The sequence below is a fragment of the Vicia villosa genome, linkage group LG1, assembly GCF_029867415.1.
Source record: "Vicia villosa cultivar HV-30 ecotype Madison, WI linkage group LG1, Vvil1.0, whole genome shotgun sequence".
NCBI classification, from domain to species: Eukaryota; Viridiplantae; Streptophyta; class Magnoliopsida; order Fabales; family Fabaceae; genus Vicia; species Vicia villosa.
Genome location: NC_081180.1, coordinates 35363694 through 35377940, shown reverse-complemented (window position 1 = coordinate 35377940; position 14247 = coordinate 35363694). Strand labels below are relative to the sequence as shown.

The 14247-nt window shown below is 36.4% G+C and overlaps 1 protein-coding gene across 1 annotated transcript; it reads right to left on the bottom strand.

The window, feature by feature from the left end:
• Positions 1 to 1771: 1771 nt before the first annotated feature.
• On the bottom strand, positions 1772 to 3576 carry LOC131604219 (protein kinase PINOID 2-like). Its single transcript, XM_058876680.1, has 2 exons — positions 2943 to 3576; positions 1772 to 2809 (listed from the first exon to the last, which is right to left on the bottom strand). Exons 1-2 carry the CDS (start codon positions 3527 to 3529, stop codon positions 1942 to 1944), a joined length of 1455 nt encoding a protein of 484 aa, XP_058732663.1. The 5' UTR covers positions 3530 to 3576; the 3' UTR covers positions 1772 to 1941.
• Positions 3577 to 14247: the final 10671 nt, after the last annotated feature.

Below are 14247 nucleotides of genomic sequence, written 5' to 3'. Positions count from 1 at the left end.
CCTATTAAATTATAAATTAATGCTGTACTCCATTTCAATGTAAGCAAATCTCAATTGTGACTTATGCTGTTTTCCTTTTAGAGATATATAAGTAAAGGTTATCCCTTAAGTGGCAATGGATCATGTGGTCAAATTAACTAGGAAGTAACATATTCTTTGTGAAAGGAGAAAGCCACACTGTCATGTCCTTAATTAAAGTACGAGTTTCAATTTTTAATCATGTTTATTTTGCTACTTGCTTATATATATAAACATTGTAATACATATGGGTGAGTTTGGATTGGCGGTGAATAAGATTGATTCTACCAAAATTGAGTTTGGTAGATTTATGTTTGGATATATTTATGGAAAAGTGAGTTAAACAATAAATTTCAGTGTAAAAATTGCTCAGAATCAATTCTGGAGATAGAAGCTACAAATTTTAGCTTCAAGTAGAATCAATTCTGGAGGCAGAATCAATTCTACTTTTGATAAAACAAACACCTCAAAATCATCCAGAATCAATTCTACACCTCTAGAATTGATTCTGGGACTTTCAAAAGTCAATCCAAACATGCTAATAGTGTTTTGTTACGAAGTTAGGCCAAATGTATTTACGTCTTTGACTTCAAAGTGTTGTGATATAAATGAGTTAGAAGTCTTTTTTTATTTAGAAAAATGGAGGTGGGACGCTTTATAAGTGAAATGTCACATAAACCTAATGCCTTAAGATTATAGAGGAATATGCGTGTCTCTCTCGCTTTTGTGATTGCTCTCAATTTAATATTGATGTCTCCTTATGATAAATCGGTGATATTAGAGCTAATGGTTTAACTAATAGTATCAGAGTTGATTATTCAACTAAGAGACCAAATCTTTATACTGAAAAATCTTCGTAACAAGGTGATCGTCAGACGGTGCATAAGTGTATCATGACGTAGTAAGGGTGTCAACTTTATAGAAATGTTCAACCTTGCTCATTGCATAGTGTGTATGAGTCATGTAAGAATATATACTTCTAGTTTATTGTGCAATGTTCTATTGTCATCACCATTTGAAGATGAAACATTCATTGGAAAAAGGGAAAATGGCCCCTTTGTTTTGACAAGCAGGCAGGCACAAACAGATAAAGAATCCCAGAACAGGAACCCTAATGAATGTTCATTGTTATTTGGGCTGCAGTTATGGAAGAGAGATTTTGAAGTGTCATTCATAAAGCACTGATTCATAGTAATATTTTAGGTAAGAAAATGATTCCTCTTAAGAATTTCATTAGTTTCCTTTTCTTTACTATAGGTTAACATTTCAATTATTACACCCATTTTTTTCACTCTATTCAAAATGGTCCACACCCTTTTGCTCCCACTCTCACCTCATCATTACTGTTACCAACACTTTCCTAAATCTAATCTCCATTTTATATAATAACTCAATCTTTTCTTAATGGATACTAATAATCACCGTTCTTAACAACAATTCATGGAAAAAAGATGACAAGAAAAAGCCCATAGAAGACAGTTCCTTTTTCTTTCTTTTCTTCATTCGGTGAAAAGGACATGTGAATGCGCAGATAAAAATAAAAAGCATACAATGTTATAAAGTATTGTTAAAATAAAGGTCATTTTTTCCATTCAATTTTCTCATCAATATTCACAACTGTAATTATTATCATCACATGACTTCATAAACTTTCATGAAAATCACATTAGTACAATTATGGGATCCTACTTTTCTTCACCTAAAAATCCTCAACTACCATAGCTATCATATAGTAACAATAATCAATATTATAATAATGATCAAATAACTCAGTTCAATGCATAGCATCATCATACAAAAAAACTTCATAATTTTCTAAACTATTGTAATTACATTTCACATAATCATAGTGATACTATAATTTTATTGAAACTCTAATTATGTGTAAATTTTGTTAAACATAGACATAAAATTAACATACATTTAGAAGTAATCAAAACGATGATTAGGTTGAAATGGTTGATCTCTATCTTTCTTGCTTAATTTAGGCACCATAACCCTATTCCTAATCTTGTTCTTATCACTAGGAACTTCAGGAGGTTTAACTGATCTAATCAAAGCCCAATTAACACCTTTAAAAAACTCATGTCTTTTAATCTCAACAGAACCCAAACAGCTTCCAATTCTCTTAATTGGATTCTTCACCAACAGTTTACTTATAAGATCTTGAACTTTCACCATCTCTTCAAACTCATAATTACTATTAACAGTAATCCTAGGAAAAGACAGTTCTTGTTTAAGAATATTTACCAATGTTTTCTCATTGTTCTCACCTTTAAACGGTGTTCTTCCATATAACATCTCAAACAAAAAAACACCAAATGTCCACCAATCCACTGCACTTCCATGACCTTGTCCTAATATAACTTCTGGTGCTAAATACTCATGTGTCCCCACGAATGATTTCGATCTTGCTTCAATTGGTTCCGCTACAAAATCAGGATCAAGATCAACCTCAAACTCCTCTTGAACATTCTCTCTTATAACTGTTTCAACTGTCGTTTTCTTTTTCTTGCTTGCTGATGATAATAAACATGACAAAACTGGTTGCATGGGTGAAATGCATGAAGGTGTTGAAGCTCTCTTTGTAGTTGATTTTATGCTACGTTCTAACCTTGTTTTGCTTCTTAACAGCTTCGGAACAACGTCGCATTTTAGAGAAAGATCAAAATCTGATAGCATTATGTGTCCATCTTCTCTTACTAGAACATTCTCTGGCTTTAAATCTCTGTATACTATTCCCATCATGTGTAGATATTCTAAAGCCAATAGTGTCTCAGCTGCATAAAACCTGTTCATAATAACTGGTTAATACTTAAGTACTTAACTATGAAGCAAAGCACAGACACAGACACCGCAAACACCGATAGTGACACGTCAACACTGATAATAAAAAATGGATGGAAAAAAAAGTTGAAGCTTACTTAGAGGATGATAAGGAAAAGCGCTTCCCAGGCTGGCGTTGGCGAGAAGCATATAAATCGCCACCAGGACAAAACTCCATGACCAAACAAGAGTAATGAGAAGCATCAAACTCGGTGTATAAAGTAGGCAAAAAAGGGTGATCAAGCATACGCAGAATCTCCTTCTCCATCTCAGCTCTCTGGAGCTTCTTTCTTATAGCAAGTGCTTCTCTATCAACGACTTTCATGGCATACAAGCACTGAGGCAAACCCACCACCGGGTTTCTTATCTGACAAAGATACACATTCCCTATGTCGCCGCTTCCGAGCCGTTTTAGGAGTCGGAAGTGGTCGAGTCCGACTCGGCCTTTGTTGAGTCGGAGTCGGCTCATGGCCTCCCATGCAACTTGGTTTGCTTTGTGAGGTTTAGCGTTGGAAGGTAGAGTTGAGGAGGTGTATGTGGTGGTGGAAGAGACGGAGACGGAGCTTCGGCGACGGCGGCTTCCGAAGCTGAGGTTACTCATCCAGCTTCGGGTGGAGTCTGGTACGGTGATGGAGGAGGAGCTGCTGTCGTAGTCGGGTTCGTCTTTGTAAGGTGTGGTGGCCATGGAAGGTGCTAGGTAACATGTAAGAGTGTTGGTTAGTTTGTGAGAGATTTTTGTGCGCTTCACATTGTGTTTGTGAAGTGTGGTTTTATATGCTGTTTTTGATGGCACTGGTAGCTAGCACATGCGTGACGTGTAACGATAATAATATATTTTTTTGTAAAGTTTTGTTTATGATTTATGTGCAAATTTTAAATTTAATTTAAAATAATTAAATATTAAAAACTTGTGAGTGTTGTAAAATGCTCAATGTTTAATTTTTCTAATGAATGTGTGACTTTCTTATACTTATTTCTCAATACTTTCAATTATATTAGTTTATTTTATTTCATTTTTACAAAATCAGTTTGAAAAATAACAACAGTGTTCCTTTATATAAACTCTTTTAAAATTCTATGCTTAATCAATATGAAATTTGAGATCTTCTCAATAACTTCAAATCATAAAGTTGAGATCTAAGACCATGACAACGCACTCAACAAAACAACGCAGTCACACTATCAATAATAATAGTCATTCAATTTAGATATGATGTTCTAAATATAATTTCAATATTTTTTTAATTATATGATGAATATTAAATATATATTATTTCAGATAGTCATAGTAAGAAGCTATTGACTATAGTAAATCAATTTATTACATCAGAAAATTAATTTGCATTAATTTATTAAGAGAGGAGTGGGAATTTGTTAGTGGCATTGATCAAACCCTGATCTCCTTAATATTCATTCAGCATCTATCCTAATTCCTAACCTATACCTCTAAGTTAATAACAAAATATAAACAAAGTTACAATGACTACTTTTTCTTTTATCTATTTTAACTTAGTGGCATTATATACTACATTATTGGTTATATTAGTATAAATCATACAGTAATGAAACAGTTAAATCCCATATTTGGGTAATAAAAGCAACGTTTTGAAGAATTTCATATATTATATTGTTCACGGAAAAATTAACATAATATATAACAATGTACTATATGATAAAATAATAAATGAAGACAAGGAATCTTTTACTGAATGAGAGGCTACAAGGCAAAACATGTTCAACTTAGAAAAAATGTCAAAAGAACAACAGTTAAGATTCTTGAAAAAAATGATATTCTATATGGTAGGCAACGATTAGGATTGAGTAAGTGAATCTTTAGATTTTATGCTAGTCATTCGATTTTGTTTTTCAAATTGGATTATGATTTTTAGAGAAGGAATGGTGGGAAGAGGATATTGGGGCATTTTTTGGGATCAACTCACGTTGGTGTTGTCTTGTAGGATTGTGTAAAATGTGACGACCAAAAGGTATTGTAACTAAAAAGGTTTTTTGGTGCTGTTGTTTGAAATGAGGCATGCTAGAACTCAGTCTCTGGCACGAATCCACTACGTTTTGTTCTCTCTAAAGTTATTTTCAAAAGGAATATGCCCATAAACTTTACTATTCTAATTTCTTTTTAAACAGTTGAACTATATTATTATACGAAATTATATGAATATGTGATATAAATTTATATACTTTATTTTTTTTAGTTTTTAAATCAAAATTTAGTTTTTCAGTGTAAATTGAAAACATGCCATTAGCTGGAAATTGAAATTGATAGAAAGTTTTTCTACCAAAATTATGATATTTGGGTTTTTTTTTTAATTAAAAATGGAAGAATGCTAAAATTATCTAAAAGAATTGAAAATTATTGATAACTTCTCTCATTGAAAGAACATATATAGTATTAATAATATTTGGCTGTAAAATTAAAGGCTAAAGTAAAAAAGTTCAACTAAATAATAGTTAAAATAAAAGTCTAAGAAACTCTTGTATCATGTTATATTTTATTTCAGGTTTTCCAATTTTACTATGATGAATATGCTTATGTTGTCTACTCTTTTATTTTAGTTAATTGTAAGTTTGGTTGGATAAATCTTTTTAAGTTTCGGGACTTGAGGACGGTCTAATTGACGGACTACATGCAAGTTGTCTGATGAAAGATAAATAACGACAAATATTTTATTTGTTTCAATCTTTATGTTTTTAACAAATATGTTTACTATGAAAGTAGAAACACTTGGAAATTAATTATACGTTGAAAGGGTATAATTGATATTTGAGTTAGAAATTTGAACAATTGAATCCGAGGTGATGAAAGCGTCTTAGAGTCAACTACGAAATACTCTATTATTTTAAAAATTGTACTTTTAAAGGTCTTAAATGAATGAGATATGCTGCAAAAGTAGGTAACTCATTGGCTTAGAACAAACTAATGCGATGACGAAAGTAGGCATTACTACTAATTTTTATTATTTTTATACAAACAAACTTCTCGTTATTAATTGAATCGAATGTATATGAGTATGGCTCAGACATAAATCGTTGTCTTAGATCCATGAAAATTATCGATTGCAATAAAGACTTGTAGTGATGGTTGGGCCTGTGTTAGAATCCAAAATGTGGATAATTGTTGATAACTTTTGTGGTATTTTGATAACTTTTCTCAATTCTTTTCCATTTAATTACGGTTCGTAATCGTGTAAATAAATAAAGCCGAGTTTAGTAGTAAATATATTATTTATAAGCTTTTCTTATGTTTTTTGTAGGTTATATGCATTTTGGGAAGTATTAGGAGGTAATGAGACATTTAGGAGCAAGTTTGGAGGCCAAAGGAACAAGTTTTGCCCAGCAAGGGCCGCTCAGCGGCGTGTAAGCGCGCTTTCCAGAAGCGAGAGGAAAATTGTGTTCAGCAAGTTCCGCTAAGCGGCCTCAGCCCGCTTAGCGGCCTCCAGCGTGGAAGCAGATATTTTGTGAGGTCCGCTTAGCGGCCCTTTGGGCGCTAAGCGGAGGTACTTTTTCAAGTGACCACTTTTAGGCACTTAGAGATATTTTGGGGACATTCTTATCTTGTTCTTTTCATTCTTACCAACCATACACTCTAGGGCAAGAGAAGAAGAGAGAAAAACTCATAAATATTCAAGATTTCTCAAGCATTTTTCTTCATCATCTTTGAATTTCTATGCTAGGAGATCTTGTGTTGATGTTTGTTGTTGAAGCTATGGATAGCTAAACTCCTCATGTGTCAAGATTAGAGATAGTTAGCTTGTAGAGTATGTATTCAACTTGATCTTTTGTATATGAACCTTGTTGGTGATTAATATATGGTGAATATCTTTGTATTCATGTTTATATGTTGTTTTGATACACTATTGAGAGATATGTTTCAAATCTTGACCAAAAGGGTATTCATCTATCAATAATCAAACTCTAGAGATAGATTTGTGAGTTGATAATCACTTGTATCAAACTTTAAAGTTTATTATGTCAATTGTCGGCATGAGAGATCATCTGACGGTTAATATATAACAATCACGATACTGCTTTAGAGATAAACAGTGTCGAGAGGATACGTGATTGTATTAATCATTGATATGTTCATATACATGATCATCAGAGTATATTCAAAAGCAAGCTAATGAAAACTAATCTTGACACAGTTTTACCAAACCGTTTTTAAACCCTAAGTTATTGTCTTTACTTTCTTTTCATGCTATTTATCTTTCATGACACTAAAAACATCCAGAATCTTAACTCAAAATACACTAAGCTGTAGAACGACGATAATATCGCATCAATCCCTGAGGAGACGATACTAGAAATACTTATCCTATACTATCTAACAAAATGGCGCCGTTGCCGGGGATTGGCGTTAAGATATTATAAGCATAGCAATAGTTTTTATGTGTTTTGAGTATAAATATTATTATTATTGCCTAGTCTTTGCTCACTTTTTGGTTAGTGTTTCAGCTCTGGTTTATGCGTGGGAGTGTACCAGCAGATCAGCTTCTTTTTGATCCAGAAGTTGAAAGAACCGCAAGGAGATTGAACAGTAAAACCAGGAGAAGAAGGAAACTAGCCAAAGAACGAAGATTAGCCCAAGAAGCAACTACTTCATCAGCACCACAAGTTATAGAAGAAGAGATGGAAGGCCATGGAGACCAAGATCCACCACCACCACCACCGCCTAGACCACCATGTGCTAACAGTCCAAGAAGAGCAGCCCAGTTTGCACGAAATGACAACAATGCAAGAAATTCTGAAATGAAGACTGGCATTCTTCAGCTACTTTATGCTAGTCCCTTTGCAGGTCTTGATCATGAGGACCCATATACACACTTGAAAAAGTTTTATGAAATTGATGGAGAAGTCGGAGCCCCTGAAAGAGAGGAAGAGCAGGTGTTTAAGAGATTATTCCCTCACTCCTTGATTGGCAAAGCAAAGGATTGGTATCTAGACCAACCCACTCAAACCATGACAAATTGGAATGAGTTAGAAGAAAAGTTTCTTGATAGGTTCTTCCCTCAGTCACGGTTACTTGAAGCAAAAACAGCAATTTCAGTGTTCTCTCAAGGTGTGAATGAAACTCTCAATGAGGCATGGGAAAGGTATAAGTCAATGTTGAGAAAGTGTCCTAGTCATGGATTTGATGAACTTACTCAGATTCACATTTTTCGTAATGGCTTACAACCACAACCTAAGCTTCTGTTAGATGCTACAGCTGGAGGTTCCTTGATGGCTAAGACAGCAGAGGAGGCAATAGAGATAATTGAGAAAATGGTCAGAAATGATCATCAGGTGCAACATAACCGAGGAGTTATTCAAAAGAAATCGGGGCTTATTGAATTAGGAACCAATGATGCTATTCTTGCTCAGAATAAGCTTCTTTCTCAACAAGTGGAGGAGCTTACAAAACAAATGGCAAGGTTACCTCAACAACTCAAAGAGCTACAAGATCCTAACAAGAATAAACAAATTGCGTTGCGTGAGCTTTGTAGTGGAGACCACCCTACCGGATATTGTCCACCGGTGAATGAAGTGAATTACATGGCGAATCAAAATCAAGGAGGCTATCAACAAAGACAAGCTCCTTACCAAAATCAAGGTGGATACCAACAAAGGCCTAATGCACCACAATATGGCCAAGGGTGGAGACAAGATAATTATCAACAAAGACAAAGTCCTTATCAACAACAACCACCTTCTCAAGATAAGCCTTCAAAGTTGGAGGAGACTCTAAATCAATTCATGCAAGCATCAATGGCGAATCAAAAGAGTAATGAAGCGGCAATAAAGAATTTAGAGACTCAAGTCGGCCAACTTGCAAAACAACTAGCCGAGAAGCAAACTGGACCATCATTCACGGCAAACACTCAAACTAATCCTAAGGAGCATTGCAAAGCGGTTGTAACTAGGAGTGGGAGAGTGCTTGAAAGTGAAGTGGAGAAGGAGGTTGATGAGGAGGAAGTTAGGATAGAAAAGAAGAAAGAGGTAGAAAGTGAAGTAGAACCAAAGAAAGATGAGGGAGTGTTAGTTGAAAATGAGAGTGAAGAAAAAAATGAGGTAGAAAAAGAAAAAAATAGAGAGAAAAAGAGAAAGATTCAAGAGGGAAAGAAGAAAGTTATGAGTCCTCCCGTTCGTAATCTACCTTACCCTCATGCTCCCTCAAAGAAAGATAATGAGAGGCAATATGCTCGCTTTCTGGACATATTTCGGCAATTGCAAATTAATATTCCTTTTGGTGAAGCTTTAGAGCAAATGCCAAAATATGCCAAGTTTATGAAGGACATCCTCACAAAGAAAAGAAGTTACACTGATCCCGAAACGGTTATCCTAGATGCTAAATGTAGTGCAATCATTCAAAGTACTTTACCAAGAAAGGAAAGAGATCCGGGAAGAGTTACTTTGCCGGTTACTATTGGTGACATTCATATTGGAAGAGGTTTGGTCGACACGGGTTCAAGTATCAATTTGATTCCCTTATCCATGGTCAAGAGGTTAGGCATTGTTGATATGAAAAATACAAGAATGACACTTCAATTAGCCGATAAGTCTACAACTATGCCTTTTGGGATAGCGGAAGATTTACTTGTGAAAGTTGACAAGTTCTTCTTTCCAGTTGATTTTGTTGTCATTGATATGGAGGAAGATGTTGATACCCCATTGATACTAGGAAGACCTTTTATGAAGACGGCAAGGATGATGATAGACATTGATGATGGTTTGATGAAATTGAGGTTCCAAGATGAGGAAGTGTGTTTTGATCTCTCGGAAGCAATGAAACATCCAAATGATAATGGTGATTGTTTTAGAATTGATGCTATGGAGGAAGTTATCATGCAAGTTGAAAGTAGAGCTCATGTGTTCAACCCTCTTGAGAAAACATTAACCAAAGCTCTTGATGTTCTCAATGAAGAAGAAGAAAAAGAGATTGAAGAGTGTTTGCGAGATCTTGATGTTTTTGAAGAGATAAGTCCTTTTGAAGCAAAGATGGAGGAGTTGAAAGATGAGCCAAAGGTGGAGGAAACTAAGTTAGAATTGAAGATGTTACCACCCCATTTGAAATATGTTTTTCTTGAAGAAGGTGGTAAGAAGCCGGTGATAATTAGTGGTTCATTGTCTAACAAGGAGGAAGAGAAATTAATTCATGTGTTGAAAGCTAACAAGGAGGCGATAGGATGGGTTCTTTCTGATCTAAAAGGGATTAGTCCGGCCTATTGTATGCATAAAATCATGATGGAGGAGGATTTTAAACCGGTAGCTCAACCTCAACGCCGGTTGAATCCTACAATGAAAGAAGTTGTAAGAAAGGAAGTGGTGAAACTATTGGAAGCCGGAATGATTTATCCTATTTCCGATAGTGCATGGGTGAGTCCAGTCCAAGTGGTACCAAAGAAAGGAGGAATGACCGTGATCACAAATGACAAGAATGAGTTGATTCCGACAAGGACCGTGACGAGATGGAGGATGTGTATTGATTACCGAAAGCTTAATCAAGCTACTAGGAAAGATCACTTCCCTTTACCTTTTATGGACCAAATGTTGGAAAGGTTATCGGGTCAAGAGTTTTATTGTTTTTTGGATGGCTACTCCGGATACAACCAAATTTCGGTCAATCCGGAAGATCAAGAGAAAACGGTGTTCACTTGTCCTTTTGGAATTTTTGCTTATAGGCGAATGCCGTTTGGATTGTGTAATGCACCTGCCACTTTCCAAAGATGTATGCAAGCTATCTTCTCGGACTTCATAGAAAAGACAATGGAAGTTTTCATGGATGACTTCTCCTTTTTTGGAGCTTCATTTGATCTTTGTTTGAAGAATTTGGATGCCGTTTTGAAAAGATGTGTTGAAACCAACTTGGTCCTCAATTGGGAAAAATGCAATTTCATGGTTACCGAAGGCATAGTTCTTGGTCACAAAGTCTCTTCCAAAGGAATTGAAGTCGATCGAGCAAAAGTGGAGGTTATTGAAAAGTTGCCACCGCGAACAAATGTCAAAGGTATTCGAAGCTTCTTAGGCCATGCGGGATTCTATAGAAGGTTCATCAAGGACTTCTCAAAGATTGCAAAGCCTTTGAGCAATTTGCTCAACAAAGATAAGTCTTTTGTTTTTGATAATGCATGCCTTTTAGCTTTTAATGAATTGAAACAAAGATTGACTACCGCACCCATAATCATAGCGCCCGATTGGAAACTTGATTTTGAACTAATGTGTGACGCTAGTGATTATGCGGTAGGAGCGGTGTTGGGTCAAAGAAAAGGAAAAATTTTCCATGCTATACATTATGCTAGTAAGGTTCTTAATGAAGCACAAGTTAATTATGCAACAACTGAAAAAGAACTACTAGCTATTGTATATGCATTAGAAAAATTTAGGTCCTACTTAATTGGTTCGAAAGTTGTTGTTTACACTGACCATGCAGCGATAAAGTATTTGCTTACCAAGCCGGATTCAAAGCAAAGGCTCATTAGGTGGATTTTGTTATTACAAGAATTCCACTTAGAGATTAAAGACAAGAAAGGGGCGGAAAACTTGGTAGCGGATCATTTGTCAAGGTTAGTGAATGAGGAGGTAACAAACAAAGAAGAAGAGGTTTTGGAATCATTCCCTGATGAAAAGTTGTTCATGGTAGAAGAAAGACCGTGGTTTGCTGACATGGCTAATCACAAGGCATCGGGATGGATACCGGAAGATTGGAGTAAAAGTGCAAGAAAGAAGTTCCTTCATGATGCCAAATTTTATGTGTGGGATGATCCATACTTGTTCAAAATTGGTGTGGATGGTGTGTTAAGGAGATGTGTGACAAGGGAAGAAGCAATGAGAATCTTGTGGCATTGTCATAACTCACCTTATGGTGGATAAAGAACGGCGGCAAAAGTTCTCCAATCCGGGTTCTATTGGCCAACGTTATTCAAAGATGCCTACTTGCATGCACAAAGTTGTGACAATTGTGAAAGAAGTGGTGGAGTGAGCAAGAGGAATGAGATGCCATTGACAAATATGTTGGAAGTGGAAGTATTTGATTGTTGGGGAATAGACTTCGTAGGACCATTTCCTTCATCTTTTGGTTGTGAGTATATATTGGTTGCGGTTGATTACGTTTCAAAATGGGTGGAAGCAATAGCGTGTCCGAAGGCGGATGGAAAGACCGTAATCAAGTTCGTGAAGAAAAACATTTTTACAAGGTTTGGGACACCAAGGATTCTCATTAGTGATGGTGGCTCACATTTTTGCAACACACAACTTGAAAAAGTCTTACAACAATATGATGTGAAGCACAAAGTAACAACAGCTTATCACCCACAAGCTAATGGTCAAGCCAAAGTTTCCAACCGAGAAATTAAAAGAATCTTGGAAAAAATTGTTTCTTCATCAAGAAAGGATTGGTCACAAAAGTTGGATGATGCTTTATGCGCTTACCGTACGACATACAAGGCACCGATTGGTTTTACTCCGTTTCAAATGGTTTACGGGAAGAGTTGTCATTTACCCGTGGAATTGGAGCATAAGGCATTTTGGGCCTTGAAGTTGCTTAATTTTGATCCTAAGGCAAGTGGTGAAATGAGAAGATTGCAATTGCTTGAGATGGAAGAATTGCGATTACAAGCCTATGAATCCAACAAGATCTACAAGGAGAAAGTGAAAGGATATCATGATAAAAAGATTGTGGAGAAGGAGTTCAAGGAAGGCCAAATGGTTCTATCGTTTAATTCAAGGTTGAAGTTGTTTCCGGGTAAATTGAAGTCGAAGTGATCGGGTCCGTTCCGAATCAAGGAAATAAAAGACTATGGAGCGGTTGTGCTTGAAAATCCGACAACAAATGAAAGTTGGACTGTAAATGGTCAAAGACTCAAGCCGTATCTTGGTGGTGAAGTCGATCGAAGTTCGGAAGCCGTTCCGATTTTTGATCCGTAAAGCCGCCTCGGACCGTTGAGCTAACCGATGTTAAACAAAGCGCTAGTTGGGAGGCACCCCAACATTGTAAGTATTTTATGCTTTGCGTGTGTTGTGACTGTTAGGAAAGTCGGGAAAAATAGGGGCTTGGGGGACTGCTGAGAATTCTGCCGAAAACAGAATTTTACTGATACCGCTAAGCGACCGTCACGCCGCTAAGCAGCCAAACAAAAATGCAGAAAAAATATAGTGGGCCAGAGGGTCTGACCCGACCTAGATCAAAAGAGAACCAAGTTATGAGGGGCTGAGCAGCCAGAAACCCTAGCCACCTCATTTCTCCCAAGTTTTCAAGTTCCCTCTTATCCTAACTCAATCTTTGCATCCATCATTGGAAAGAAGTTCTTTTGTTCAAATCATTTCCATCAATTATCTCTTCCATTTGTGTTTGCAAGGTAAATGTTTTGTTTATTTTCTTTGAAAAAGTTTTTGTAAATTGATAGCAATAGTAGTCAATGTTTAGATATGTTCATAAATATAGATTTTGGGTTTAGATTGTGATTAGGTTGTTGTTTTTGTGAACTAATTTCTGGAATGTGTGTTAAGAACCCTAGTTTGTGTAAATTAGGTTAGTGTAGTGATTAGGATAAGAATTAGTGTTAGTATTCATCACTGGTTGCCATTCTGATGCAGAAGGAGTGAAGAAAGTGTATGAATTAGCAAGTCATAGCAGACTGTGTTTCTGCAGAAATTTTTCTGAGAAATCGCAGGTCCGCTAAGCGGCCGTCACCCCGCTAAGCGGCTGATGCTGATGACAGAAATTTTTTTCTGTTTCTGGTTTAGTTCAGGCACTCAAAGTTGGGTCCAGCACCATTAGTTAGCTATGTTTAATTGCAATATTATGTGTTTAACAGTGTGGTGTGCTTTTTGTTGTGATGTGCAGATGACTTCTCGCCAAAACCGAAGCAAAAGAGGACGATTCCCAGGCTCTAGTTCTGGACAAGCTCCCGTTCCCGAAGCACCCCAATTTGACAATGCAAGGTTTTTGAGTGCTGAGCATCAAGAGTGGTTTGGACGGTTGTGCGGAAGAAAAATTTTACCGGAGAAAATCTTTGATCTCAAGCCTAATGGGGATTATAGGCAATTTGTGGAAGACATGCACAATCGTAGGTGGGATGTTCTTTTGCAACCGGACACTCGTATCAATGTGGATATTATGAGGGAATTTTATGCGAATGCAATGCCAACGGAAGATACGAAGTATGTGCGCAAAACAGTTGTGAGGGGGAGAGCCATTTCATTCAACCGGGCTGCCATTAGTTCTTATCTTGGTGATCCAATGGCCCTTCCTGAAAATGGTTGTGAGTATGCAAGGATGCATAGAGCAGGGAAATGGAATATGGAACAAGTTGCAGAGGTCCTTTCCTTTCAGGGTCGTGGTTTTTCTCTTAACCCGGCTGGCATACCAGTGAAGATGGACCGAGGGAACATGAATCCAATGGCTCAACTCTA